At 43.2% G+C, this 26,083-nt stretch overlaps 2 protein-coding genes across 3 annotated transcripts; one reads left to right on the plus strand and one right to left on the minus strand.

Annotated features, from left to right (window-relative positions):
- Nucleotides 1-47: 47 nt before the first annotated feature.
- Nucleotides 48-12,053, minus strand: wdr4 (WD repeat domain 4). The gene is made up of 11 exons (XM_080902550.1): nt 11,920-12,053; nt 9,357-9,425; nt 9,031-9,177; nt 8,791-8,947; nt 8,411-8,523; nt 8,249-8,309; nt 6,541-6,645; nt 4,672-4,736; nt 2,623-2,809; nt 2,118-2,187; nt 48-722 (listed from the first exon to the last, which is right to left on the minus strand). The coding sequence occupies exons 1-11, from the start codon at nt 12,000-12,002 to the stop codon at nt 535-537; spliced, it is 1,245 nt and encodes a 414-aa protein (XP_080758676.1). The 5' UTR covers nt 12,003-12,053; the 3' UTR covers nt 48-534.
- Nucleotides 12,054-14,867: 2,814 nt separating this feature from the next.
- On the plus strand, nt 14,868-25,756 carry ndufv3 (NADH:ubiquinone oxidoreductase subunit V3). 2 transcript variants are annotated; one of them, XM_080902808.1, is made up of 4 exons: nt 14,868-15,152; nt 18,206-18,311; nt 20,777-21,895; nt 25,469-25,756. In XM_080902808.1, exons 1-4 carry the CDS (start codon nt 15,108-15,110, stop codon nt 25,633-25,635), a joined length of 1,437 nt encoding a protein of 478 aa, XP_080758934.1. In that variant the 5' UTR covers nt 14,868-15,107; the 3' UTR covers nt 25,636-25,756. The 2 variants fall into 2 exon arrangements, with proteins under 2 accessions (XP_080758934.1, XP_080758933.1); XM_080902807.1 differs by having other exon boundaries at nt 14,869-15,152; nt 20,771-21,895.
- The last annotated feature ends 327 nt before the right edge of the window (nt 25,757-26,083 follow it).

Genomic DNA, 26,083 nt, shown 5'->3' on the forward strand with positions numbered 1-26,083 from the left:
TAAAACAGAAGAGGCCCAATTTCCTTCACAATTATATGAAACAGTCATTGAGAAAATGATTACTTCAATTTATTGCTGAGAGGCCGTGAAGCCCAGAGTGTTTAATTAAATCCTAGTCTCATATTCTTTTTAAGCTGTGGAACACATTTTCCTGTTTCATTCATTCTCATAACTCACTCAGCTTTTCCTACACGTCAGAATCCTGCTCTGGAAAAACTCTGAGGAAGTTTAGTAGTCACTTCCTCAGCTGCTGCTAACACACACTGCAATCGCATGCAATCAGAAATGTGAACAGAGAGCAACTCTAACCCGAAGACAGTGTGAGTGCATATGGTTCCGTGAACAGCATGTTTCCTTCACTGGTGATGGTGGAAACATAGGGCAGACTTTAATGATAATGTTTCTACAACATTCTTCTTTAAAAATAAGAGAAATTTGAGTCAAACATAAGAACCCCTCATCGGGCCTGTGTGGTGAAGCTCACACATTTTATCAATGCATCAAAACAAGGAAATAAATGTTCTTCAAGTGTCTTCAGGCAAATGGCTGAGTCACCGACTCAGTTTCCTTCTTGACCTTCTTGTTGCCCTTTGCTCTTTGACCCCCGCTCCTCTTCAGGTGCTGCTCCTCCAGCCTTTGTTGTTTCCTCTGGAGGTACACCGCCACATTGTCAAAGGTCACCTTGTGCAGCTGCTCAAACCGGTTATTAGTCCTTAAGGAGGCTGGTATTTAAGAGAAGGTACAGTAAGTATATGTCTGCGTCAGTATATGAAAAATATAATAATACAGACAGATGTCCTGATGCAGGCTCAATCATCCAGGTAAGGAAATCCCAAAAGGTTGATTCTGTTCAACCCAACGTAGCGTTTTCAGCAGGAGAAACATATTGTCACTCATCCAGGTGACGTCTTCAGTCTCAGCTGACTGAAGGTTTCCAACTTTATAAACAGTACATTTGCACAATGACTGGAACCGGCCCACTGAATGAACAATGGGCTGGGAGGTCAGTTTCTTCATCAATAATTTGCAAATTTTAGGCAATTTGCAAATTGCCTAAAAATCTTAGAAATATGGTACCAGCCAGATGTTTACTCTGGGTTGTTTTGCCTTTGAGGAACCTTGGAGTCCTTTTTGACCAGGACATGTCCTTCAACGCACATATTAAACAAATATGTAAGACTGCGTTCTTCCAGTTGTGCAACATCTCTAAAGTTAGAAATATCCTGTCTCAGAGTGACGCTGAAAAACTAGTTCATGCATTTATTACTTCCAGGCTGGACGACTGTAATTCATTATTATCAGGAAGTCCTAAAAACTCCCTGAAAAGCCTTCAGCTAATCCAAAATGCTGCAGCAAGAGTCCTGACAGGGACTAGAAAGAGAGCAGATTTCTCCTGTTTTGGCTTCCTGTTAAATCCAGAATTCAAAATCCTGCTCCTCACATACAAGGTCTTAAATAATCAGGCCCCATCTTATCTTAATGACCTCGTAGTACCATATCACCCTATTAGAGCACTTCGCTCTCGATCTGCAGGCCTACTTGTTGTTCCTAGAGTATTTAAAAGCAGAATGGGAGGGAGAGCCTTCAGTTTTCAGGCCCCTCTTCTGTGGAACCAGCTTCCAGTTTGGATTCAGGAGACAGACACTATCTCTACTTTCAAGATTAGGCTTCAAACTTTCCTTTTTGCTAAAGCATATAGTTAGGGCTGGACCAGGTGACCCTGAATCCTCTCTTAGTTATGCTGCAACAGGTGTAGGCTGCCGGGGGATGATGCACTGAATGTTTCTTCACTCACCACGTGTGTTCATACACCTCTCTGCATGTAATCATTAGCTATTATTAAACTGTGGCTCTCCTGCACTGCGTGTCTTTTTGTCTTCCGCCCTTCACCCTAAAATGGTCGCAGCAGATGGCCCCGCCCCTCCCTGACCCAGGGTCTGCCGGAGGTTTCTTCCTGCTAAAAGGGAGTTTTTCCTTCCTACCGTCGCCAAATCGTTTGCTCAGTCTGACTGTTGGGGTTTCTTTCTATTACTGTAGGGTCTTTAACAATATAAAGCACCTTCAGGCAATTTGTGTTGTGATTTGGCGCTAAATAAATAAAACTGAATTAAACTCACCTTCAAGTGTCTCCCAGTGTGGCCTGAAGGCTTTAGTCACTCTGTTAAGTTCAGGTACATGAACAACACACTAGAGAGACCCAGAGAGCAGACACGTCAGCCAGAGTCAACACACCCATACACATTTATGGGAGAGAATTAAACAGGGAATTAAACGATAGCAGCAGACTATATTTATGACTATATACACTGAAACACTGGCCAACATCCCTGGAAGAGAGAACAATACCATGGCAACCATAAAGGTACAGCTGTACTGCCCCATGTCATAGGATCTGATTCGCTGAGCCTGTGTTTCATCAGAGTTAGTGTATCACAAAGAACAAACTCGTTTTCAATACTTAAAACTATTGTCATATATCCAATATGGACCCTGGATGTGTCCAGTCTCCAATCTTGTGTATCCAGTGTATGAATGTAACCAATACAGAGACTCCAATCATCTGAAAATATCTGAGTGCAGTTTCTTCTCTACATATATTCATTATGAATTATGGCATTGTACCTCCCAGGAGCTGTGTGTCAGTGAGTAGATTTGAAGTGGTGCATCACTAGAGTCCATCAGCACCCACAGTCGTCCTTCGGGGTCAAAGTTCACGTCCAGGGGACAGCAGGGCAGGGAGATCCTGCTGTGTGGCACAAGCTTCTCCTTGCCCTTCTGAGTCAGTGTGAAAAGCTGGAGTATGGGCACGCTGAGAACACACGGGGCGCAAGCAAATCATCAGTGGGACCCCTCCGTAAGACTCTAGCTTTAATTCTGAAACTGGATTAACTACTACAGAGACTTGGCTTAGTCTCTGTAGACCACATTTTTTCCTGACAAAAGCCAGATGCTAACTAAATAAAAAGTAAAGCACAAGGATAGAAACTGTGATGAAATATACTGACACTTTTTGTCAATGTTTAGAAACGAGATCGAATCAGAACTAATGTGTAGCTGTGTAGAAAGGCGGCCATTCTTATATTTTGCTTGTTTTTATGTTATTGTATTTTTGCACACGTCTGTTGCTTGTGAAGCTCGCACAAGAATTTCACTCACATGTACTGTACCAGTGTACCTGCACATGTGATGTGACAATCAAAGTGATTTGATTTGAAGTGCTTGGTGTTGGCTCTGCAGTAACATTTCCTGTTACAAAGCACAGCAGTGTTTTATGTAGCTTACGTGTGTAGCCCATTTAATTAAACACTTTTACATAACGTCTTATTTGATAGTGCAATTCACATTGGTGCCCTGCACGAATGCACAGGATGGGTTTAAAGTTGCTGTAGGTGGGAGCTGGCAGCTAAACATAGACAGTGGGTCCCAGGACTGTCAGCAGGATGGAGAGTGCAACTGATTCTGATAACAAAACTAAAGGTGAAGAATGTTTGATCTAATGTTTGGAGAAATCGTTATAAACAAAGAAAGTAAAGGTAAAGAGCTGGACTTTGCTGCACTTCTCACAACACACAAAGTGCTTGTGTTTAGTTTTCAGTCTTGTGACTGACCCTGGTGGGCAAAACATTACTCCATTGTGACCACAGTACCACAGTCGGTGGTACTGCAGGACAAAATGTTTTGTTATTTCCTCATCTGTCTTGAGCCCAGACTACTTGGATTATCTATCAATGGAGGAAAAAACGAACACATGCATAGAAACTACGACTTTTGGGGAAGTGTGATCCATATTCTTCCCCAGCAGCTTTATTTAAATCCCTGAAAATGGCATCTCTCACAGAGTGACATATACAGCTATGATAGCAGCCTTCAAAGTAAGGACAGCAACATGTAATTTTGATCTGGATGGTTAAATAGTGCCATCATGTAGGAGGTGAAGAAGAAATGTTTCATCGTTAAAGCAAAGGTAAGCCTTACATAACTAGCTTAAACCAACTACCACACATAAGCTAGCTACTCGGAAGCCTCTTCCTCGGAAGCCTAAACAGAATCGCTCAGTGCACCACTCCACACGTCCATCTGGCCTTTACTTGGAGTTTCTATCAGATTTCTCAGGTTTTTTTTAAATCCGATTTAGTGCTTAGATTAAATTAAAGAATTATTGTGGGTGATTTTAAAATCCATCTCAACACAGCATTTAATCTATTAAAATATAAGAAATAGCTGTAATATATACAAATAGCTTAATTATAAATATCAAGACTATAACGGAGGTGAAAGAGATTTTACTCCAACCTGTAAAACTTCATTTGTTATTTTACTGTAGAGCAAAAGGGTAAAACTGCTGCACTGTGTATTATATAGAAGAGTTGTACAGAGAGACACAGGCAGGAATCATTTCCTGTGTCGCTCAGTGGTGCATTATGGGTAATCTGTCTCACTGAATGTGCTCCTGTGACTGGCCAGCACGTCACAGAGTGGGTGGGAGGTATAGTCCAGCATTGTCCTTATCTTAGATGACCTCCGCCTGCCACTGAGCATGATGATAAATGATAACTGTATTTGTTGTTCCATTACTCATTTTTCCTTTAATTTGGCGCTCATCTGGTTAAATTTGTAAAGTTGTATATAGTGCACAGTCCAACAACAACAGAGTCACACACGGGGACTCACCTGTCACACTGCACAGCTACATACTGACCGTCACTCGAGCTGGTAATTCGGCACACTGTTGTATCCTGAGCATTGAAATGAAAAAAACAAACAAACATACGTTGGATTGGTTCACTCTGACTACTTGGCCTTTTAACAAAGCGACTTGTTTCGACAGTCCCAGGATTTCTAATATGAAAATGTTTGGTTGGTGAGATAAATCCACAGGTCTTTTTCAGCAGTTTCCCCAACGCCTCGTGACAACTGTCATGATGATCCATGGATTTAACTGTAAAAACGTTCAGATGCCTCCTAAAGCTGTACAGCAGCAAACAGACAACTGTCAAGAAGTAAGAAATGTTTCAGACTTGGATGTCTCTGAACAGGTTTCAGTGATGTGCTACACTGACACCTGTGTCTGAAACGGAGAGAAAAGTGCTACAAATGTCTACCGTATGATCCATCAGCAAAAACTAGGAAGTGTGCAATGATTTGTGTGTAATGTCTAAGGACTCACAAGCGTGTGCTTTAATCTGCATGCAAATACTAACCAATTTGAGCACACACAAACCAATTTTACAAATGCGTGTACCCAAAGTGATCACAGTTCAAGTTCAGCTTCATAAATCGGATCATTTTTCTCTGAAAAAGCCGTCTGTGCGTGCACATGTGTAAAACTACACACACTTCCCTTTCGCTCACAACATCTTAAATGCAAGTGGACGAATCGCCTCACACGCACAGATCACTTTGCACGCCCATGTAGGGTTGTGAGACACACTGCCAGCTTCGCACAGATCCACACAAATGTGTTCAAGTCCCAGTGTGAAGCTCGGCCTTCTGCTTTCTTTTTCCAAAAAAGTGGACATTTCTTTCTCTAAATAAACAAAAAAGCTCTACTAGAAAACAGATTTGCCAATTACAGACACTACACCAGGGGTGGGCAACTCCAGGCCTCGAGTGCCGGTGTCCTGCAGGTTTTAGATGTGTCCATGACCCATCACAGCTGATTTAAAGGGCTAAATCACTCCTCAGCATTTCTAAAGTTCTCCAGAGGCCTGGTAATGAACTAATCATTTGATTCAGGTGTGTTAACCCAGGGTGCAATCTAAAACCTGCAGGACACCGGCACCCGAGGCCTGGAGTTGCCTACCCCTGCACTACACAGTTCAAAGATTAACAAATGGCTCAGCTGCTTCTACATGCTGGGCGTTTTTCTGCAGGGAAAAGTGCACAGCTGCAGAGGGAACATCATATCTATACAGAACATCACTGTGGCTCAACTGGAAGAGTACGTGTATATTTTCAATATAGATATAATCCAGGTAATGTGTGATAGCACTTTGAAATTAGGTTACCATTTTCTGATAAAAGCAGGCTAACATTGATATTAGCTTAATATAAATCCCAAACACTTCAGGATGTAGCAGCAGGTTATTCAAACCATATATTAATCTTTAAAGTTTACTGTCTACAGTCTGTAATATGTAAACCTATGCTTTCTAGTAGAAGGATCATTATAGGCCACTTTATGGCCATATACAAAATACAGGTATGAGTGGAAGCCCAGATGTCCCAGTTTTACACCGGGACTTGAACGCAGGTTACATTTATGTGCACAGGAAGCTTTTTGAAAGAAAATGATGATTCATGAAGCTGAACTTAATAAATCCTGTGTAAATCATCACCAACAGAACTGAAACACATGCAGTCCTCAGATGTCACACACATCACTGCACACTTTAGTTTATATGCTATGCATTTTTAACACTTCTGAGGCAATTTCTCTCCATCCAGCTACATCGTGCAGCTTTAGAGAAGCCACACAGGTTAGGTTAGGCTGAACCTGTGTTGTAGCCTCAGTGTTACAGGATGAAACACACTGGATACCTTGTCTTTGTCAGCCTCAGAGCTTGTGGTCTCGTCAAGCTGTCTGAGGTCCAAACTCTGCAGCTCAGAACCAGATTCATAGTCCCACAGCTTCAACGTCCCATCCTGGTGAAGAAGCACACTGACACTCAAACTGCACAGTCAAAGTACTTCAATAAAATCCAACCCCAGCAAATGTGCATTTTTGCTGTTTTGACTTGTTATTTTTTCCAATCTCATTCACATGATTTGTTCATCAGTAGAGTACAGTGTGTCAAAAGACACAAAACAAGACATTGTTTCAATAAAACACATTTATGACCCTTCTATTCTATGACCACTCTTTTTTTTAATGTTGATGTAGAGTGAAGCTCATGGAGAACTGCCCATGACAGGTAACAATGGCCTGACATGCTTTACAACAGTGGGACAAACTGTGAGAAAACTCATACATAGGGGTGGGCGATAGAAACGATATACGATAGAAACGATATAAATTTGGCCAACGATAGAGATTTTAACTATACCGCTCTATCACCATAGCGCATGTTGATGTCATCAAGCTGCGCCTGTTTTGGTCGAAAGCATCGCAGCGGCTACAACCATCATCATCTGCAAATTATGCCGACAGTCACAGCAAAGAGATGAAGCACTTTTGAAATATGGGGAAAGCCAAAAACTGCGCTTCCTCCACTTCCGTAACATTGATTCATTAATGTTGAATTCTCTCGCAGCTGCTCTATTCCCATGTTGCTGCAGTATATTAATAACTAACCTCGTATTGTGGATGAATAATCTTAGTTGTCCAGACTGAAGTTTGGCCCGTGTACAGCATCCTGCTATGCGACTGCATTTGTCCCTGACCACCAGAATCCCTCACGTTAACTTTTATCAGTGGAAAAAAAGTTGGCGTTCAGCCTCCAGCTTCACTGTGCTAATGTTATGCTAACATAGCTGTGTCGCTAGCAATCAGGTAGCACAACATTATATACCAGGTAGTCCAACTTCAGTAACCCTGCAAACGTCACTGCTGTTTAGTTTTCTGTCTTCATTTATGTTGGAAGTGGTAGCAGAGCTGTGCGTTTGAATTAGTTTCAGAAATCTCTCAGTCAGAACATGCTATGTCATGTTTAGGTGTAAACTAGCGAGCTAACTTCCTGTTAACTTCTACAGTTAACAGGAAGTGAAAACAGAAATTTAATAAATCCTGTTTTCATGGATGCCTGGATGTTAAACTTAATTGTTACACCCGATAAAGCAGCAACGCTGATGATTTTATTAAAGATGAAAGAATTTAGACCATTTTTAACTCTCAGTGTTTGTTTGACTTTGGGACCTGAATCGGACGGAGTTTTGGACCCAGCTTACTCCACGAAGCTCCTCACTACGGCAGCCGTAATGCTCTGACAATCCATCAAGCAGTGCGGCTTACCAAAGTTGTACTAAAACATTTTTTAACAGATTTCTGCAGCCAAAATCTGTTCAAGGTCAGTAAGCACAACCGGAATTCATACATAAGGAACACTCTTGATTTTTGAGAAAATTAAAGGATTTTAAGTCCTTACAGTGTGGAAAATACGTTATACAGAAGAAGAGAATATATCGCGTTACATATCGTTACTGCACATGCTTCAAATTATATCACGATATGAATTTTAGGCCATATCGCCCAGCCCTACTCATACATATACTGGGAGAACACGCAGACTTCATGTTAGATGTCACGTACCCCTGATCCAGACAGAAGCCAGTGTGGATGTGCTGACAGGATCTGCAGGGCGCTGACAAACCTGAGAGAACACATAAAAAACACTGAAGCAAACCTCACCTACACGCTGCTACAGTGAAACCGTGCACAGACAGTGTTCTCCCTTTCTGTTAACACACTCACTGACGATGTCCCAGGCAGAAGGACTGGATGTTGTATGGAGACCTGAGATGGCTCACTCTGATCTTCTCATCACGGTCAGCTGTGATGATGTACTTGTCATCCAGCGCCACTGTCTGAAAGACGGCACAAGAGCATCTTTAGCAGACATTCTGATAAAAAATACACTGATGACTACCCAACGGCAGATTTCAGTGCAGTATGTTGTCAGACAGCTGCCACTAAAGGCAAGAGCAACATGCTATAAATGACTGATGGAAACGCATACATAAAACACACATACTGCTAACATGTTTGTTTATCCACCGTGAGGAATCAGCAGCCAAAACACTTCTTTTGATAGACTTATTTATAAGGCACTGAATGATAGTGGTGTTTCTTACTAGAGCTAGCAGCATAGATAGGTGGCCCATCTTCAGCTCGCCTTCTTTCTGTGGCTCAACCACCGAGAACACGTACACATCTCCTGATTTGTCCGCCACCAGCAGCTCCTCCTCAGCCTGGGTGAACACCAGGGACGTGCACCTCCTCACCACCCACCTGTTAGACACACAGCGCCGTTCTGAACACTTCCGTGCAGTAGATGAAGCTACTGAAACTGAGTGACAGAGGTGAAGTCATACCTGATGCTGATGTAGTGCCATGAAGGCTCACAGCGAAACAGAACTAGTCTCTTGTTGTCATCAGTCAGTGCCAGGAGCTTTCCAGATGGAGATACAGCAAAGGCGAGGACTTTATCACTTCCTGTTTCTTCTGAGGAACCACCATCACTGATGAACAGAGCAGATACGTTATAGCTATATCCTAAAGCCTGACGGAAACTTCTGTGAGATTTCCCACAGCAGTCTAAATGCTGCATAAATCTGCTTCTACTCTGCGTCTATTTTTCTCTTGTTCATATTCTTATTTTCATTTGCACAATACAAACACATTACCAGCCCATTTATACCTGTTCTTCTCATCCTTTGTATTCTTAGGCTTCTTCTCAGCAGTGCTGCAGTCAAACACAAATGGATCTCTGTGATCAAGGAGAGTAAATCAGTTACAATTCCATCTGAAATTTTACTGCCCGTTATCCACTCAACAATCATATATTTCAGCAGCAATAAAGTAACAGGACAGCTGGCAGATGACTTGTTTCTGTGTTCCTATTATTTAAAAGTGTCACATTTGGATTTAGTTCATGTTAATTTGTCCCAACACAAGTTGCTGATGCAAATGAAATAATACTTTCATTAGGCTGGTAAAGAAAAAAAAAGCTTATAGGAGAGCAAACACCTAAACATCCATCCATCCATCCATCCATCTTCATCCGCTTTGTCCGGGGCCGGGTCGCGGGGGCAGCAGCCTAAGCAAAGAGGCCCAGACCTCCCTCTCCCCAGCCACCTCCTCCAGCTTGTCCGGGGGAATACCAAGGCGTTCCCAGGCCAGCCGAGAGATATAATCTGTCCAGCGTGTCCTGGGTCTGCCCCGGGGCCTCCTCCCGGTGGGACATGCCTGGAACACCTCACCCAGGAGGCGCCCAGGGGGCATCCTCGCCAGATGCCCGAACCACCTCAGCTGGCTCCTTTCGATGTGGAGCAGCAGCTGCTCTACTCTGAGCCCCTCCCGGATGGCCGAACTTCTCACCCTATCTCTAAGGGAGAGGCCAGCCACCCTTCGGAGGAAGCTCATTTCTGCCGCTTGTATCCGCGATCTCGTTCTTTCGGTCACTACCCACAGCTCGTGGCCATAGGTGAGGGTAGAGACGTAGATCGACCGGTAAATTGAGAGCTTCGCTTTTACACTCAGCTCCCTCTTCACCACGACGGACCGGTGCAGCGTCCGCATTACTGCAGCTGCAGCCCCAATCCGTCTGTCGATCTCCGGCTCCCTTCTCCCATCACTCGCGAACAAGACCCCGAGATACTTGAACTCCTCCACTTGTGGCAGGAACTCATCCCCGACCCGGAGTGGGCACTCCACCCTTTTCCGGCTGAGAACCATGGCCTCAGATTTGGAGGTGCTGATCCTCATTCCCGCTGCTTCACACTCGGCTGTGAACCGTTCCAGCGCGGGCAGTGGCTGAAGCAAAAACTCGGGTGTGGGAGGAGTTCGGAGAGGCCATGGAAAAAGACTTTCGGACTGCCTCGAAGAGATTCTGGCAAACCGTCAGACGTCTCAGGAGGGGAAAGCGGTGCTCTACCTGCACTGTATAGTGCTGGCGGAGCGCTGCTGACGTCGACTGAGAAAATTGTCAGGCGGTGGAAGGAATACTTCGAGGACCTCCTTAATCCCACTGACACGTCTTCCGAGGAGGAAGCAGAGTCTGGGGATGAGGGGAATGACCCGCCAATTTCCGGGGGCGAGGTCACTGAGGCAGTTAAACAACTCCTTGGTGGCAGAGCCCCTGGTGTTGATGAGGTCCGCCCCGAGTTCCTGAAGGCTCTGGATGTTGTAGGGCTGTCCTGGTTGATACGCCTCTGCAATGTTGCGTGGAGATCAGGGGCAGTACCTGTGGACTGGAAGACCGGGGTGGTGGTCCCCATCTTTAAGAAAGGGGACCGGAGGGTGTGTTCCAACTACAGGGGGATCACACTCCTCAGCCTCCCTGGGAAAGTCTATGCCAGGGTGCTGGAAAGGAGAGTTCGTCCGTTAGTCGAACCTCGGATACAGGAGGAACACCTAAACATGTACCAACAATTTGTTACTTTTTAGCATTTTATCTGTAGATAGCAACACTTAAAGAGGAGCAGAAAGAAATCACAGGCTGCCAGATACCAAGCAAACCTAGGCCTCTGTAACAAGAGCTCAGTGTTTCATATACAGACAGCTCAACCAGGAGAGCTACAGCAGTATTTTCCAGATGTCCAAAGTCAAAAGATGCCATCATGAATGTACTCAGAGGTTTGAAGCAGCTGAAGGTGGTGGCAGGCGGCAGAGCATCTCAGAGGAGGAAACTATTCGCTAATGTTCATCGGTTCCAGACTTCAAGCAGTCTTTGACGCAGAGGATGTTAATCTAATGTTCAAATAACCCTCATAACTTTGCCGGCTCAGTTTCTGTTGAGCCTGTGGAAATGGAGGAACCCCTTTAATTAAAGCTGAGAGCTTTCAGCTTGTTTTACATCACTTCCCCTGTTGGTGTTTGCAGGAGCAACACTGCAAAAATGTGATCCCCGTACACGTTTTTGTGGAACCAAGTGTAATTCGTAAGTGGCGGTTTTTATCATTTGAAACCATCGTTGTGTCATGATTTATATATCTCTACACAATAAACAAGAGTTACCCCCTATTCACAGATTTTCTTGTATGATTATCCACAAGTATAGATTGAGCAAGGAGAGCGCTTGGTTGGGTGGGGTGTAAGGGTAACAGCACTTTCTTTAAACAGTATAATTAAGTATGACCTCCTATTTTAGAAAGCCCTAAAAGCAAGCTAACCATACGTCCATGTCCCAGTGTATTCGCTCTAACGTGAAGAGCTGCGAGCATTTCTAACACGGAGCCAATGAAAGAGATTTAAAGTCAAACCTGGCTTCCTTTGTATGCACTGCAAACAGTTTTTTGTCGCAGGTGATAATAATCCAGTTTCCACAAAAACCTACAGCACTCATGATGCTTAACGCGACTGGGCACCCATGTGTGCGACGGGAAACTGCCGTATTTTGTCGCGTACGAAATACGTCACGGAACGCCCCTTGAGTACGGGACGCACATAAGAAGCGCGGCCGTGTCCACAGGAGAAGAAGTACGAGTAAAAATAACTTTAAAATCGGAGCAAAACCTTGAAAATTAAGATTTAAAGACTGCTCATACTTCCAGCACAGGTAGCGCTTAGCTTGAAAGGCGGGGAAGTTTATTATTGAGGTATTTTAACATTGCTGTGATGCTGCTGTTCAGGTTTAGGGTCTGTTGTTTTAGTGAATGGCTCATTGTGCCCAGCGCACGCAGGCTGTACAGAAATATGTACAACAGCTCGAGCACTGGGGCCTGGCAGCATGGCAGCCCCACCCTGTCAACATGGCATCTGTTGTTACAGTTTTGCTCATATCCATCATACCCACGGGGATACCCACAGTGAATACTTTTTTAAACGGCATTTGTGGGAAACTTGCACCATGTCACTGAGATGGCATCCAGCCACAGGGAGGGATACACGGGGCAACGCAAGCAAGCTCTAAATGAAACAGTTTCCCTTGTGAAATAGAGCAAGGTGCTGGTGAAAATTCTCCATAAGAAACTGGGTCTGTTGTCAGCTGTGGCTGTGGCTCAAATAGTAAAGCAAGCTGGAAGGTTGGTGGATGAATCCCTTGCCCCTCCTGTCCTGTGTCAAAGTATCTTTGAGCAAGATGCTGAACCCTGAGTTGCCCCCAGTATGTCCAAAAGAGTATATGTATGTGAATGTTAGGGTATGAGTGACTGTGTTACTCCCTCTCCATGGCAACCAAGGGACCCGGGGGATTGCATCCAAAGCTGGTACAGCTCCACCCTCGCTGGGAGACAGACTGACCTGTACTTTGATTTTTCCCCCTTTTTTGAACATACTGCACCCTTTTATTTATGTCTGTGACAGCGTTGTTCTGCACCTCTTTGTGCAGGATGGCTTGACACATCGGCAACAACTGAGGCAAAACACTTTTTATCGTAATGTCTCTGTGGACCCTGTTGGTGGGACACCTGGTCCTCAGATGCCTGGAAAGGAGGACCCTTAAAGCCTACATTAGCTTTTTCTCAATTCAGGAGCTGCATCCTTCGGGGGACCCGGCCTTCACAGTCTACGTGGGCCAAGTCCTCCGAAGACTGAGAATGCTGGAAGTGAGTGGCTGTGAAAGGGGACGGTCTAGCCTTCAGATTTGTGTCACCAGCTGTCTCAGTGGAGTTTAATAGACTCAGCCGTCTGCTCCTTGTTACTTAAAATATAACAGGACACTGGAGTAAATTCTCTACCAACTCCAAAAGTAGAAAAGTTGTAACACTGTGTAAAATATAAATAAAAACAGAATACAGTAATTCATGATTATAATTTCTCATTTTGAATTTGATGGCAGCGTCAGCTCTTCGAAGTTGGGGTGGGGAGAACAAAAAGCTGGAAAAGTAAGTGACATCAAAAGAAATATCTTTTGCCATTGATTATGTTAACTGGCCAGGTCAGTGACATGATTGGGTATAAAAAGAGCAGCTAATGCATAATTTATGGTCCCAGAAACACGTCTGTCTACATACATGTTCTAACAGCAAGAGCAAGCTGTTCACCCACTTCAGATGTGCTCCCATGAAAGCCTTTAAGGTCCTAATTGTACATCGCTGGGAGCAGATGTAAAACTAAATACAGCAAGAAAAGCATAGACAGCATCTGTCGTGGACATTTTTTCATTACAATTAACAGTCAGTTTCACTTCAGCTCTCCAGGTACTTTCGTATATCTTCCCTCTTCACCGCCCTGGCTGCTTACTTTGTACAGCACAAGCAACAGTGGCCCACAGACTATTCATACAAATTGTCATATACAGATAACATTGTAGCAACATTTAGTCCTATTGAAATTCTTAGACGCGTGTCCCCCAACTTTACATGAACATATATAAAGTAAACAGGTATATTAAAGAAAAAATAATAATACTAAAATTAAAAATGTAATAAAAATACTAAAAGTGTTAAAAATTATGGAGAATTTAAAACAAATAGTTTAGCATTTACAGTTTGTGCAAAACTGTGCAGTGAGCATTCAAAGTGGCATTGTTTAAAGTGACAGTGTGTAGAGTCCAGTAACTGTAGTGAGTGTGTACAACACAGTAAAGCACTGTGTTGTACGGATACACAGTGGCTGTGGTGCTCATGCTCAGATTTAGGTTTTATCAAGTCTGGCAGAGATGAATTTGTATTTAAGCTGATGATGCTTAGATTAATTCACTGAACTCCAGCTGTACACTGTCAAGTGTAAAGACAGTATAAACTGTATAGTGTCAGTGTGGGGGATGAAACTGCTGACATCTTGTTAAATTCAGTTGTTTAAGGACACAGAGAGCAGCAGGTCAGCAGATTACAGCATGTGCATAAAGAAAATCTACAGAAGCCCACAATAGAAATTGCTGGGAGTCGATCCTTCTCCCTATGTGGAGCCATTACAGCCAGTGTTAGGGTTTTCTGACCTGCTGAATCCTACTTGGAAATGCAGCTGGAAACCTGTGTGCTTATTGCAGCAAACACAGCAGTCTCCTCTCTGTGTGTTTTACTTTATAAACTGATTTATTGTAAAGAGCAGCACGATTGTTAACAGAGGGAGAATCCATTACAGTCACAGCTTGTTGTCTTTAACAGTCTCAATATTTTTGTTTGTTGTTTGTGTGGATTTCTCCGAAATTTGTGTTGAGTTATTCACAGTCACAGTATAATAAGCAGTTGTGACCACAGCCAAATTGGCCAGCAGGTGTCACTGTGGAGATGGGTTTCATCTCCACGGGGATAGATGGAGGCAGGTGATCCGCTGTGGCGCCGCCACAAGAGTGAGTCTCGCTTATTTACACGAGGAGAAGCCTCCAAATGTCTGTACTGACACAACCTAAACCACTATATAGTAAAAGTAAAAAGAAGGCCTATCGAATCACGTCGCTTTTAAATCCTTTAAAATCAAAACATTGTTTTTCAAAGTTCCATTGGTATCACGGAACTCTTGTATTTAAGCCCAGTTTCCGACCGGAGAATAATATTGGGAACACGAAATGGCGACTTTCTTGTTTCGCATAGGACGATTGGGTCCTCTCAAGGTAACAAGAACTGTACTAGCTCTCAGTGTTTTACTGTATCGGTGTCGTGTTTAGTTGTACTAGTACAGATACAACACTTGGACTCAGTCACATCAACGCTGGCGTCTGTAGTACAGACCAGACGGCAACTGTCGGAACAGGACAGGCCAACCGCAGCACCGACACATGACCCTGAAACTGTCACAGTTACAGGTCACATCGTTTGTTCCTGTTGTTATTGGAAAGAGGCGAACCACTTTGAAAAAGGGGAAATAAATGATCTCTGTGCTCTGATAGTTTAAGCCGGTTTTTATCACGGTTAGGACTGATTTTTTTCTTAGGGGGGATGGATTGCACAGCATACAGGCACAAAACTGAATTGTTGGTGGCTGATGGCTCCTGTCAGATGATGATGATGATGGTCCTCACGTACTTTTTGTCCCTTGGTCCAAAATGTGAACATCGGCATCCTTTATGTGCAGGTGTACAACTGAGTCTTACGCTGTGGTGGCTCTTCCATGTTGTGGGATGGCTGTTTGGTTTCTCCTTTGTAGAGGTCCCAGCATTCCCTGCTGCACTTGACTGTATACATGTTTTATACATGTTTTTAGCTTGTGTTTGGGAGTGTTGGCCTTGGGACCGACTTTTAGAACCCTTCCCAGGCGTGTCAGCCCCAACTCACACCTTTCCTCGGTGACTTGATAAAATAGGTGATAAACGAACATAATAAAGCTAAAATGTCTTCACAGTCTGATTTTATGAATAGATGAATTTACTCATCAGGCATAACATTATGATCATTGACATGTGAAGTAAAATTTTGATTTGCTGACCTGATTTGGAATATATTTGGGAGTAAGTGGACATTTTCTCCCCAAGGATCATGTGTTAGAAGCAGGAAGAAACGGGGAAGCATGAGGATTTGACTGTTTGATAAGGGCCAAAGTGGGATGGCTAGACGACGGGGTCAGAGCATCTCCTAGTGTGACGGCAATGTGATGCTTTGGGTAAAGTTCTGCTGGGAAAACGTGAATCTTTGTGGGTATTCTCTGATGGCCGAGGTAATGCATGCTGCCACGGAGCAAAAAGGTTCAGAAATGGTTCATGGTTCACAACAATGATTTTGAGGCGCTCACTTGGCCTCCAAATCCCAAGATCTCAGTTCAGTCGAGCATCTGTGAGACGTGTAGGACAAAAAAGTCAGATCTATGGAGGTCCCAGCTCGCAGCTTACAGGACTTGAAGGATCTGACATGTTGGTGCCAGATTCCACTGCGCACCATCAGGAGTCTGGTGTAGTCCATGCCTCGGCCTGAAGTCAGGGTTGTTTTGGCAGCTGAAGGAGGACCAACACTATGTTAGGAAGATGATTATAATGTTACAGTTGATCAGTCTAAGTAAGAGCGCTCAAAACGAGCAGTGTGTACAGTTTAGGTCAGAAGTTTATATACGCTCATCACTGGGCATGAATGTCACGCTAATTTGACTTGTTCTTTTTTCCAGGGTGGAATGATTGTACAGCATATATCTTTAATGGCTTTAAAGTTTGAATTTATTTTGGATTTTCCATACACAGTCAAAAATATACATACTGGCTTGAATATATGCAAACACTGACACCTCAACCAGATGCTTTTGGTAGTCACCAGTAAACCTCTGGCATAATTCTGGCTGGTTATATGACCAATCTTTCTGGTACAATTGGTAGAGTTTATTTAAATTGGTTGGATTCCTGGGATGGATCCAACTTTTAAGTGTAGTCCACAAATTTTCAATAAGGTTGAAGTTGGGATCTTTGGGAAGGACATTCAGTAAGGCTGCGTTCACACTGCAGGCGAAAGCGCATCAAATCTGATTTTTTTTTTTTTTTTTTTTTGTGACCCTATTCGACCCATCTATCCGATCATGGTGTGACAGTGTGAACGGCACAAATCCAATCTGGGTCACTTTCGTATGTGGTCCTGAATCCGATACATATCTGATGTTTTAGAAAGCGACTGCTGTTTGATGGTCATGTCGCATTAAATCCGTCTTTTACGTCACTGACACAAGACAGACACTAATTATCAGCTCCGGAGAAGACATCACGAACGCTTCCTGGCCATCCAGCGTAGATGTCAGTGAAACTGTTGGGAAGACAGCGTTGGAGAAACGTGAACATTTTATTTGTACTGTATAATCTGCAGATTCTGACAGAAATCTGCAGCTATCCTTTGAAGCACCGCTCCTCTAAAACAGCAGTAAGGATCATTATTAGGTTATTTACATTATTATGTCAATAACAAAATAACTTAAAGCAAAAATTGGAAAACGTAAAGTCTGAAGTCTTTACATTAAGGCCATCAGTCAAACATGCTGTTGTTCTGGGTCTAAACAGAGCGTGTTGTGTGTGACGTCTTCTTTTGCGCATGCGGCCGCTTTGAGCGTTCACACTAGAGCGCGTTTGCTGTCGCATTTTATTTGTAGTGTGAACGAGCAGACAAAAAAATCGGATTTGGTCAAAAAATCTGAATTGAGCATTAAGACCTGCAGAGTGAACGTAGCCTCAGTGTGATGTTAGCCTGCTCTATCCATTCTAAAAACACTTTTGATGTGTGTTAAGGATCATAGTTTATTCAGATGTGTTGCAGCAGGGACACATTTAAACGTTTCAGGACTCCGGCCCTCGAGGGCTGCAGTTTGACACCCGTGCCCTAGTGTGTCCAAGTTTCAGGTGGTTTGAGGTGAAGTCGGAGAATTTGGAGGTAGACCAGAGGTTTCTTAATAGGTCAGCACCCTCTCAGACCATGACAATGTAAAACTCACTTCACGGTGGACAGTGTTGATGGTGTTCAGGCAGTTTCCTCTTCGTGGCAGACTTTAAAATTGGTCAGATAAATAAATGCTTAGTGGTGGTGGATGCAAAAATGGTGCAGATAGACTTAAAGTGACTATAAAGAAGTTAATGTGTGTCAGGTCTTTTCAGACAGGATTAAGAAAATAGGACACTGCGAGAACCAGTGAAATGATCACAAAAACGAGCCTGAATGTGTGGTTCTGTACTCTCACTGGACAATGTTTTGTTCTCTTCTGCAGCGTCTCCAGTTGGAGAACTTGGGAATCCTGAGGACTTCTCCAGCTGCTTCGTTCTGCACCAAGACTGAAAAACCAGCAAAACCTGGGAAGAAGACCAAGAGTGCAGGCAAGAAAAAGACCTTTGGGTTCTGTTAACTGCTTTACGCTGTGGCTTTTTAAGTTGTGCTGGGTGGTTGCTTTTGTTCATTCATACAATAATGCATATGTGCATGATGAGTATATGTGTACTTTCAGTTATGATGCCTTTAAAGCGTAATATGCACCTCTTTCCACAGTGAAGCTAATGTGCCATATGGTCAAAGGAGCTTGCAAAGAAAAGCGTCTGGACTTCTTTAAGTTGCTTGAAGACGTTTCACCTCTCATCCGAGAAGCTTCTTCAGTTCTAAGGTCAAATGGTGGAGAGTCCCAGATATAAACCTAGTGGGAGTTTCCCCCCACAGAGGGACAAAAGGACCCCCTGATGATCCTCTAATCGCCTGAGCCAAGGTGTGAAACTGGGTGTGGGTCCCAATCAGCCAGAGTTTCGGGTGAAGAAGCTTCTCGGATGAGAGGTGAAACGTCTTCAAGTAACTCAAAGAGGTCCAGACTAGGGCTGCCACAAACGATTATTTTGATAGTCGACTAGTCACCGATTATTTTTGCGATTAGTCGACTAATCAGATCATCATCCATTGGACGTAAAACTACAGCTTATTGCACCAGCAGCATCTGCTCTTATATAACTATCATTAGCTTACAGCTTTAAGTGTTTAAGGTCTGTGCTAACTAAAAATAAAGACAAGATGATAGTTTATTAAATTTTAATGAAATTTGCAGATTGTTTCGGTGAAGTTTAATAAACTCCTTGCTATCTAAAATATACCCCAGAATATGCTCCAGAATATACCCCAGGACACTGGGGTATATTCTGGAGCATCTCACACTTCTGATAATCAGTTGTCTGCTTGAGTTTATTCAGCTGTGTAAAAACTATAACTTTAATCTCAGACAAACTGATTTACTCAGGAACAAATAAAATACAAAAAAAAAGAGCCAAACAATAACATTGTTAAGTTATCTAAGTGACTCATATATATTTAACCTGAGTAGCGAAAGACGGCGGTGGGTTTGAAAACGATTTGCGGGGAGTCCGGTGTCCTCGCGGCGCTAGTGAGCCTAGCCCCCGGCTCGCTAACGAGCTAGTGGGTAACAGATGTCTCCGAAAACGTCGGAGCGCTTTTGAAAATATGTGGTGTCCTGATAAACTGAGCAGATATTTGAGGTTTACACAGCTACATTCTCGCCTGAAAATATGTTAAACGTTTATTTTGTGACCCAGAAAGAATAATAAGAGTAACATTAAAACTAACTAGCTGCCGCCATTGTTGGAAACTGCGCTGGGCCGCGCTATGAATTCTGGGACACAGCTGCTTCTTCTTCTTCGGGGTTTAACGGCAGCTGGCATCCTTGTATATGCAATGCTGCCATCTTCTGTTTCAGTCCGTTATTACACTCTTAAATCCTGCCACTTATTCCTGCGTCTTTTGTGATCTTACAAAGCTTCAAACGACGCTTCGACTATTAAATCAGTCGTCGACGATTTTGATAGTCGACGTAATCGTGACTAGTCGACAAATCGTGGCAGCCCTAGTCCAGACGCTTTTCTTTGCAAGCTCCTTTGACTACGATGACCTGGATGACTGAGAACCTTCACAGACAATGTGCCATATGATTTTTACATTTTAGAGCATGTGGTACATTTGAATCATTTTAATTGAATTCACTAGAAGTCTGTAAGGGAGAAAGCTGCTGCTGTTTTACTCTGTGACATGTTGTTAGTTTTGTGGTCCTTCTGTCTAATAGCCAATTTTCTAAATTTGTACGACGCTATTCTGAATGATCTTAAACATGTTATTTCTTGATAATCAAAATTCCCCATCTCCTATTTTAGTGTAGAGATGCAGACTTTGGGTCGTCCCTCTTCTCTTCAGTGTTCATGCCCGTTTTAATGTTGTGGAGCTTGAAGCCCTAAAAATCCAGTATTTGTTTGCAGCACGTACCTGCTTAGAGATTCTCTTAATTCTGATTCTTTTGATGATACCATGAACTGCAGCTGACGCGATTTCAAAGTCTCCATAATTTTACGTTATACTGAAATCGTTCCACAGTTTGCAGAGGCAGTTTTTAGAAGTTGGTGATCATCTGTTCATCTTTGCTTCTTTAGAAATTCGACCTCATTAAGATGCTCTCTTCAATCATGTCACTGACCTGTTGCCTGTTAAACTAATCGGTTACAAAATATTTTCCCTGCCATTTCTTTTTTTAGTAACACTTTTCAAAAAAGCTTATATTGTTCATAAAATTGTAAGATGTGTCAGAAAACATCAAATGTTTAAACGATGTTCTGTTACGTATACAATAGGTTTGTGAGGTAACAGTTCCAGATTCTGGGATTGGGGAAGTACATTTGATTCGAAGTGGGATTTAAAAGTATCTAAGAGGAGTTGTGAATGCACACCCACAAATCAAATTGAATATATTATTTTATTATTTAACTGTTCATGTTATATTTACCATTTTCTTCAGCAACAGAGGCTCCAGATGAGAGAGCAAACCTGTTAGCCTACAAGACAGCAGTTGCCTTCCCAGTTAGACTTTCAGGGCCTGGATGTTTCCCAGCACAGTCTGTGGATGGAACGGGACCAGCGGTTGTCTCCACTGCAGAAAGCATTGTAGCTGCACAAGCCATCACTCCTGTTACTGCTGCCAGTGAGCAAGTAGCTGCTGAACCAGCAGCCGACTCCGATTCAGACTCTACCGACTCCGATTCAGACTCTACCGACTCCGATTCGGACTCTGACTCTGAGGATGAGAAGAAGAAAGAAATCAAGGGCTTTGCACCAGAGGCAGAACCCCAGAGGATCACAGTCACAGGAGTAAAGGCAGGCACTATCGAAGCTCAGAATGAATATGGGGCTCCTATCACACCTGGTGTAGAAACACCAGCACCCTTAGGAGCAGCTCAAGCTACAGTGACTGTACCCAGTGTTGGTTTTGAGAAGCTGGTGAAGTCAGGCCCAGAAATCATCACTCGAGAGGTGACTGGGTCTGACGTTTCAGCCAAAACTGCTGCAGGAGTGACAAAAGATGCTGCATTTCCTGTTGATGCTCAAATAGAAGCCATTGGTGAGGCTCTAAAAGACCCAAGGTCTTCCTCTGCTGAAGCTGCTCCTGTGGCTGGAGGCAAAGCTGCTGAAGCTGGAGCAGAAGACGCCCGTCCTGCTGACGCTGCTGCTGAAGCTGGAGCAGAAGACGCCCGTCCTGCTGAAGCTGTTGACGCTGCTGCTGAAGCTGGAGCAGAAGACGCCCGTCCTGCTGAAGCTGTTGACGCTGCTGCTGAAGCTGGAGCAGAAGACGCCCGTCCTGCTGAAGCTGTTGACGCTGCTGCTGAAGCTGGAGCAGAAGACGCCCGTCCTGCTGAAGCTGTTGACGCTGCTGCTGAAGCTGGAGCAGAAGACGCCCGTCCTGCTGAAGCTGTTGACGCTGCTGCTGAAGCTGGAGCAGAAGACGCCCGTCCTGCTGAAGTTGCTGCTGCGGCTGAAGCTTCAGTCTGTGCAGGGAGCACCGAGGAGCAGATGGACCTTGCTCCTATTGTAACTGAAACTGCAGGAGAGGAACTGCAGACAGAGGCCACAGCTGAACACTCTAAGGGTACACACTACACTACCCTGACCCTTAAATCTTTACCTCCCTCTCTTTTTATTTATGGCTCTTCTAGAAATGACCATTGTTTTTCTGCCTGTGCCTCCAAACACAGTCTGAGTGCTGTTGCTCTGTTAACCAGGCGGCAGCTTCCCTCACATGTAACAGTTCATGTTGTATTTTAAAAGTATCGTCCGTGTTTTCTATTTAATGGCCTCCTTTAAGGGTCTCTAGGTGTTGGTTTTATTATCAGAATGCTACTATGTTTAGCACCGTTTGTCCAAGACAAATTTCCCATGTGGGACAAGAGGATAAGAATAAACATTATTAACTTAGAAGTTACAGCAACTAAAGCAATATCTCTGATCCCAACATAAATAAGGGAGATGCAGTAGTTTAAACTTGTCTGTAATATTAGAGAGTACTTTGGGATATGCAACTTGTTTTTCTCTGACAAACCCCAAAACACTGGCAACAATGATGTTCAGGTTAAAGACAAACGTCGGAGGTTTGTTGTTCCTGACATTAGAATATGCCAACTTTACACTGATGTTGATTGTTTTAAGTTCCCTGAAAGTTCTGCTCATCCACATAAGAGAACTGAAAAAGTAAACGGGATGAAAACCTCTATGGAGGTCATCTTTGCAGATTGAACTGCTTGCCAATTTAGTGCTGGCAAACAATAACGGGACTAGAAAGTAGACTGAAATCATCTCAGGAACATACTGTAGGCACATGAAAACTGGCACAATATCATGTTTGTGACAGAAACAAGCTTCATTGAGTTTTCTTCGTTCTTTCTGGGATCGATTATATTGGAGTGCATGATGCCAGATAGTGTTTTCTGCAGCTCCTGACCCCTCCCACACCCTCTAGTCACAGAATGGCTAAAATGCTTATTTCCTGCTAATAACATTGAAGCAATCATATAGTGGACATATAGGGAACACAGGTTGAGCTGATTTCAGTTGTGCTACAGTGGTTACTGTACTCTAATGTGGAACACTTCTTTTTTTCTTTTTTTAATATACACTGCCGGTCAAACGTTTTAGAGCACCACAGTTCTTCCAGTTGTTTGTTGCAGTTCAAGTCATTCAGGTCCAATGAACAGCTTGAAAATGTACAAAGGTAAGTGGTGAACTGCCAGAGGTTTACAAAAAAAAAGTTACCCAAAACTGTAAAATAATGTACAGAATTATACACAAAGGCCTTTTTCAGGGAACACAACATAGGTTAACAATTTAAGGCTGTTGTGCAGCAAAGGAGGTTGATCAAGCCTTGAAAGCTGCTGCTACTAATTCCTACAGGTGTTCCAACCTTTCTGGATTACTTCCCCCTCTGCCTGCATAAAAGCAGTGTTGGAACACACTGTGGTACCATACCCTCGTGAGCATCAGTTGAACTGTATTGTACTGCTGAAAGTAGAGTGTTGCTACAAAAATAGCGAGAAACAGGCAGTTAAAAATGGAAGAGAGATGGACCATCATAACACTTAAAAATTTCTTCTACAGAGAAACTGCAAAGAAAGTCCAGGTGTCAGTGAGTAGTTTCTTTCACCATCCAAAGGCTCAGAAACAAACTGTGACAGGAAGAGGTCTGCAGACCCAAAGACACAACTGAATCAGAGGACAAGTTTCTGAGAGTTAACAGCTTGTGTGATGGCGGCTCACGGGACAACAGCTCAATAGTAGTCGTAGTAAGCCCCAAACCCCATCGAGCTGGTTTGGGATGAACTGGAGAGAAGAGTGGAAGCAAAGCAACCTACAGGTGCGACATTTATGGGAACTTCTGCAACAGATATTGGAAGAACTTTGTGAAGAATATTTGATTTCTATTGTAGAGAGAATGCCACGGGTGTGTGCTGCTGTTATATCTGCCAAAGTGGCTACTTTGAGTCAAAAGTTTAGAATACATTTTACTCTGTAAATTGATTCTATGATTTGTTTTTTAACTCAAATTGCTCATTTGTACCGTTGTTTCATTTCAGAGTGCAATGAGACATTGAACTGCATAATTTCCACTGAAAATTGGGATGTTCTAAAACTGTTGACCGGTAGTGTATATCACGAGGTGGAATCTTTTAACTTCCTGTTAATCATGATAGAATCGTTTTAAATTGGAATAAGTAGTTCTTCTCCAGTTGTGCTTTCTACTGTACACACTGTGGGTCGATGCTTGTAGAGCTTTTGGGCTCTTTTCATCCATACTCTGTTATGCTACTGTTGGAGGATTTACTTGACTTGTATACTCAAACTGAAGTTAATTGTTGTGGAGGATCAAGGGCAAAGGTGTATGTGATTAAAGGTTTGTCATCAGATGAACTTACTTCTTGCATACTGCTACACTAAACCTGCTTGTGCAGTCTTCCTTTTGACTTTGTGACCAACTGAACTCTTTCACAGTTTGAGTGTTCTTGTCCTAGGACTGCTAACAGTGTCTGTTTTCCCTCACAGAGTAGTTGACTGCTATTTTCTCATGTTAACGTCTGTTCACATGGGCTCATTTGCACCCTTATCTTTGTGTGTATGGAATGTGAGTTACAGGTGCCTGAGGTAATGTTGAGGTCACAGATCATTAACCCTGGTGCATCAGTGGCTCATGATTGTAGTGTAGATGAATATACTGCTCTTCCCTAACAGCAGCTGGACGAGGAGAAGCTGGGAGTGGCTGCAGTTGGTGGGAGTACTCCAGGAATCAGGATTGCAGGCCCTTTTTTAAAAACTGAGTCCCAAAAAAGAAGAGTGCAAATCCTTTCAGATGATCCAACTACACAGCTGTTAGATGTGTTTGAAGTTGGAAGTGTCCCACACATCCCAAGACTGTATTCCTGCTTCCTGAAGTAACCTTCCTTCCCCACTCCTCACCTTGCACCACTTGTTTATTTCACATTTTGAAATCTTAGCTTTTGGTTTATCTGGAATCATATTCGTTAAGTGTAGGTGGAAAAAAGTTTTTAATGTGTTTTCATTTAAAAAAGAAAAACAAAACTTTACTGTCACAGCATGCTGGCAGATTTACAGGAAATCCCTCTCTCTTGTATCTCTGTTTAAGAGTAACATAGCGCTGTGCGGGTGTCGGACATCCCCCCCCCCCCCCCCCCTTTTTTTTTTTTGACTTGTTCCATTTCTTTTCTTACCTCTGCAGTATCACTCTTTCTCTATGATGGGCTGTTTTACTCTCTGGAAACATGTTTTTCTTGACATCCTTTTTCCAGTCACAAACATGATCCTTGATGCTCCTTATGCTAGTGTCTCCATACTCCATTGGGGGTTGCTGCCACTGTAAAATGTGGCCACAAACCTCCTTGGGTTGGCATGAGTAATGTGGAAATGTGCAGTCCCCTCAAAAAACTCTTACAAAACTGCATCTTTGTTCTCATTTTTAGAAATTATCAAATGTGGTGTGATGAATCCCTTCAAGCAGCAGTTACTACTTTAAAATCAGTAACAGGGACACAGGACTAAACCTAGTACTGCATTAACTGACCTGGTTTTATTTCTGTTCCCAGACAAGACATTTTGTAAAGCTCACCCTTCTACCAGTTTTCTTACATCTTTCTTTCCCTCCCCCTCCTTACTGCAGAAGCTGCAGCTGTGCCTTCGGAGCCAGAAGAACTGTTTGATAACAGCACTTACAAAAACTACCAGCACCACAGCTACAACCCCTACACATTTGCAGACCTGGATATGCAGATGGCCAAGTTTCGTCTCCCTCAGCCCTCCTCTGGCAAGCCTTCACCCAGGCACTAAAAAGAGCTGATATGACCATAAGTTATGGCTTAAAGATGACAGTGATGGCAGTGTCTCTTTTTTCATTGTCCCCCTACTTCTGTTGTTTTTAAAGTAAATCATTAAAGTCCACACATAAGAATTGAGGTCTGTTTTTTGCCTGACTTGGTTGTTTTGTCTTGTATAAAGCAATTGGTGTATAAAGAAATGGGAAAGATCAAACAGTTCTTTTATCGTGCTTTTCTGCCTTAGGGGCATCATTTGAATAGAGCTGAGTGTGCAAGTGGTTTATCTGTGGTTCTATTTTAATGATTACAATTTTGACTCGTTTAGCATGCCTGCATGCACATAATGTTCAAATTATCCATACGCATTCGTTTAGGAATAAGCACTCAGCAGTCTGTTGTCTTTCACACATTAGTATGTTGATGATTAAAACGCGTGTATATAAAGGAACGAAGCATAAAGC

The sequence above is a fragment of the Rhamphochromis sp. 'chilingali' genome (genome assembly GCF_963969265.1).
Source record: "Rhamphochromis sp. 'chilingali' genome assembly, chromosome: 14".
Taxonomy (NCBI): domain Eukaryota; kingdom Metazoa; phylum Chordata; class Actinopteri; order Cichliformes; family Cichlidae; genus Rhamphochromis; species Rhamphochromis sp. 'chilingali'.

Bases quoted from the DNA above. Each gene is read 5' to 3' on its own strand.
- wdr4 (XM_080902550.1), bottom strand. From the start codon at position 12,002: ATGAGTGCTGTAGGTTTTTGTGGAAACTGGATTATTATCACCTGCGAC. The intron at 6,646-8,248 runs GTACGTGACATC...CTTCTTCACCAG, and splicing joins GGCTTCTGTCTGGATCAGGG to GATGGGACGTTGAAGCTGTG. The intron at 723-2,117 runs GTGAGTTTAATT...CTTAAATACCAG, and splicing joins ACACTGGGAGACACTTGAAG to CCTCCTTAAGGACTAATAAC.
- ndufv3 (XM_080902807.1), top strand. From the start codon at position 15,108: ATGGCGACTTTCTTGTTTCGCATAGGACGATTGGGTCCTCTCAAG. The intron at 15,153-18,205 runs GTAACAAGAACT...TCTCTTCTGCAG, and splicing joins GACGATTGGGTCCTCTCAAG to CGTCTCCAGTTGGAGAACTT. The intron at 18,312-20,770 runs GCAAGAAAAAGA...CATTTTCTTCAG, and splicing joins GAAGAAGACCAAGAGTGCAG to CAACAGAGGCTCCAGATGAG.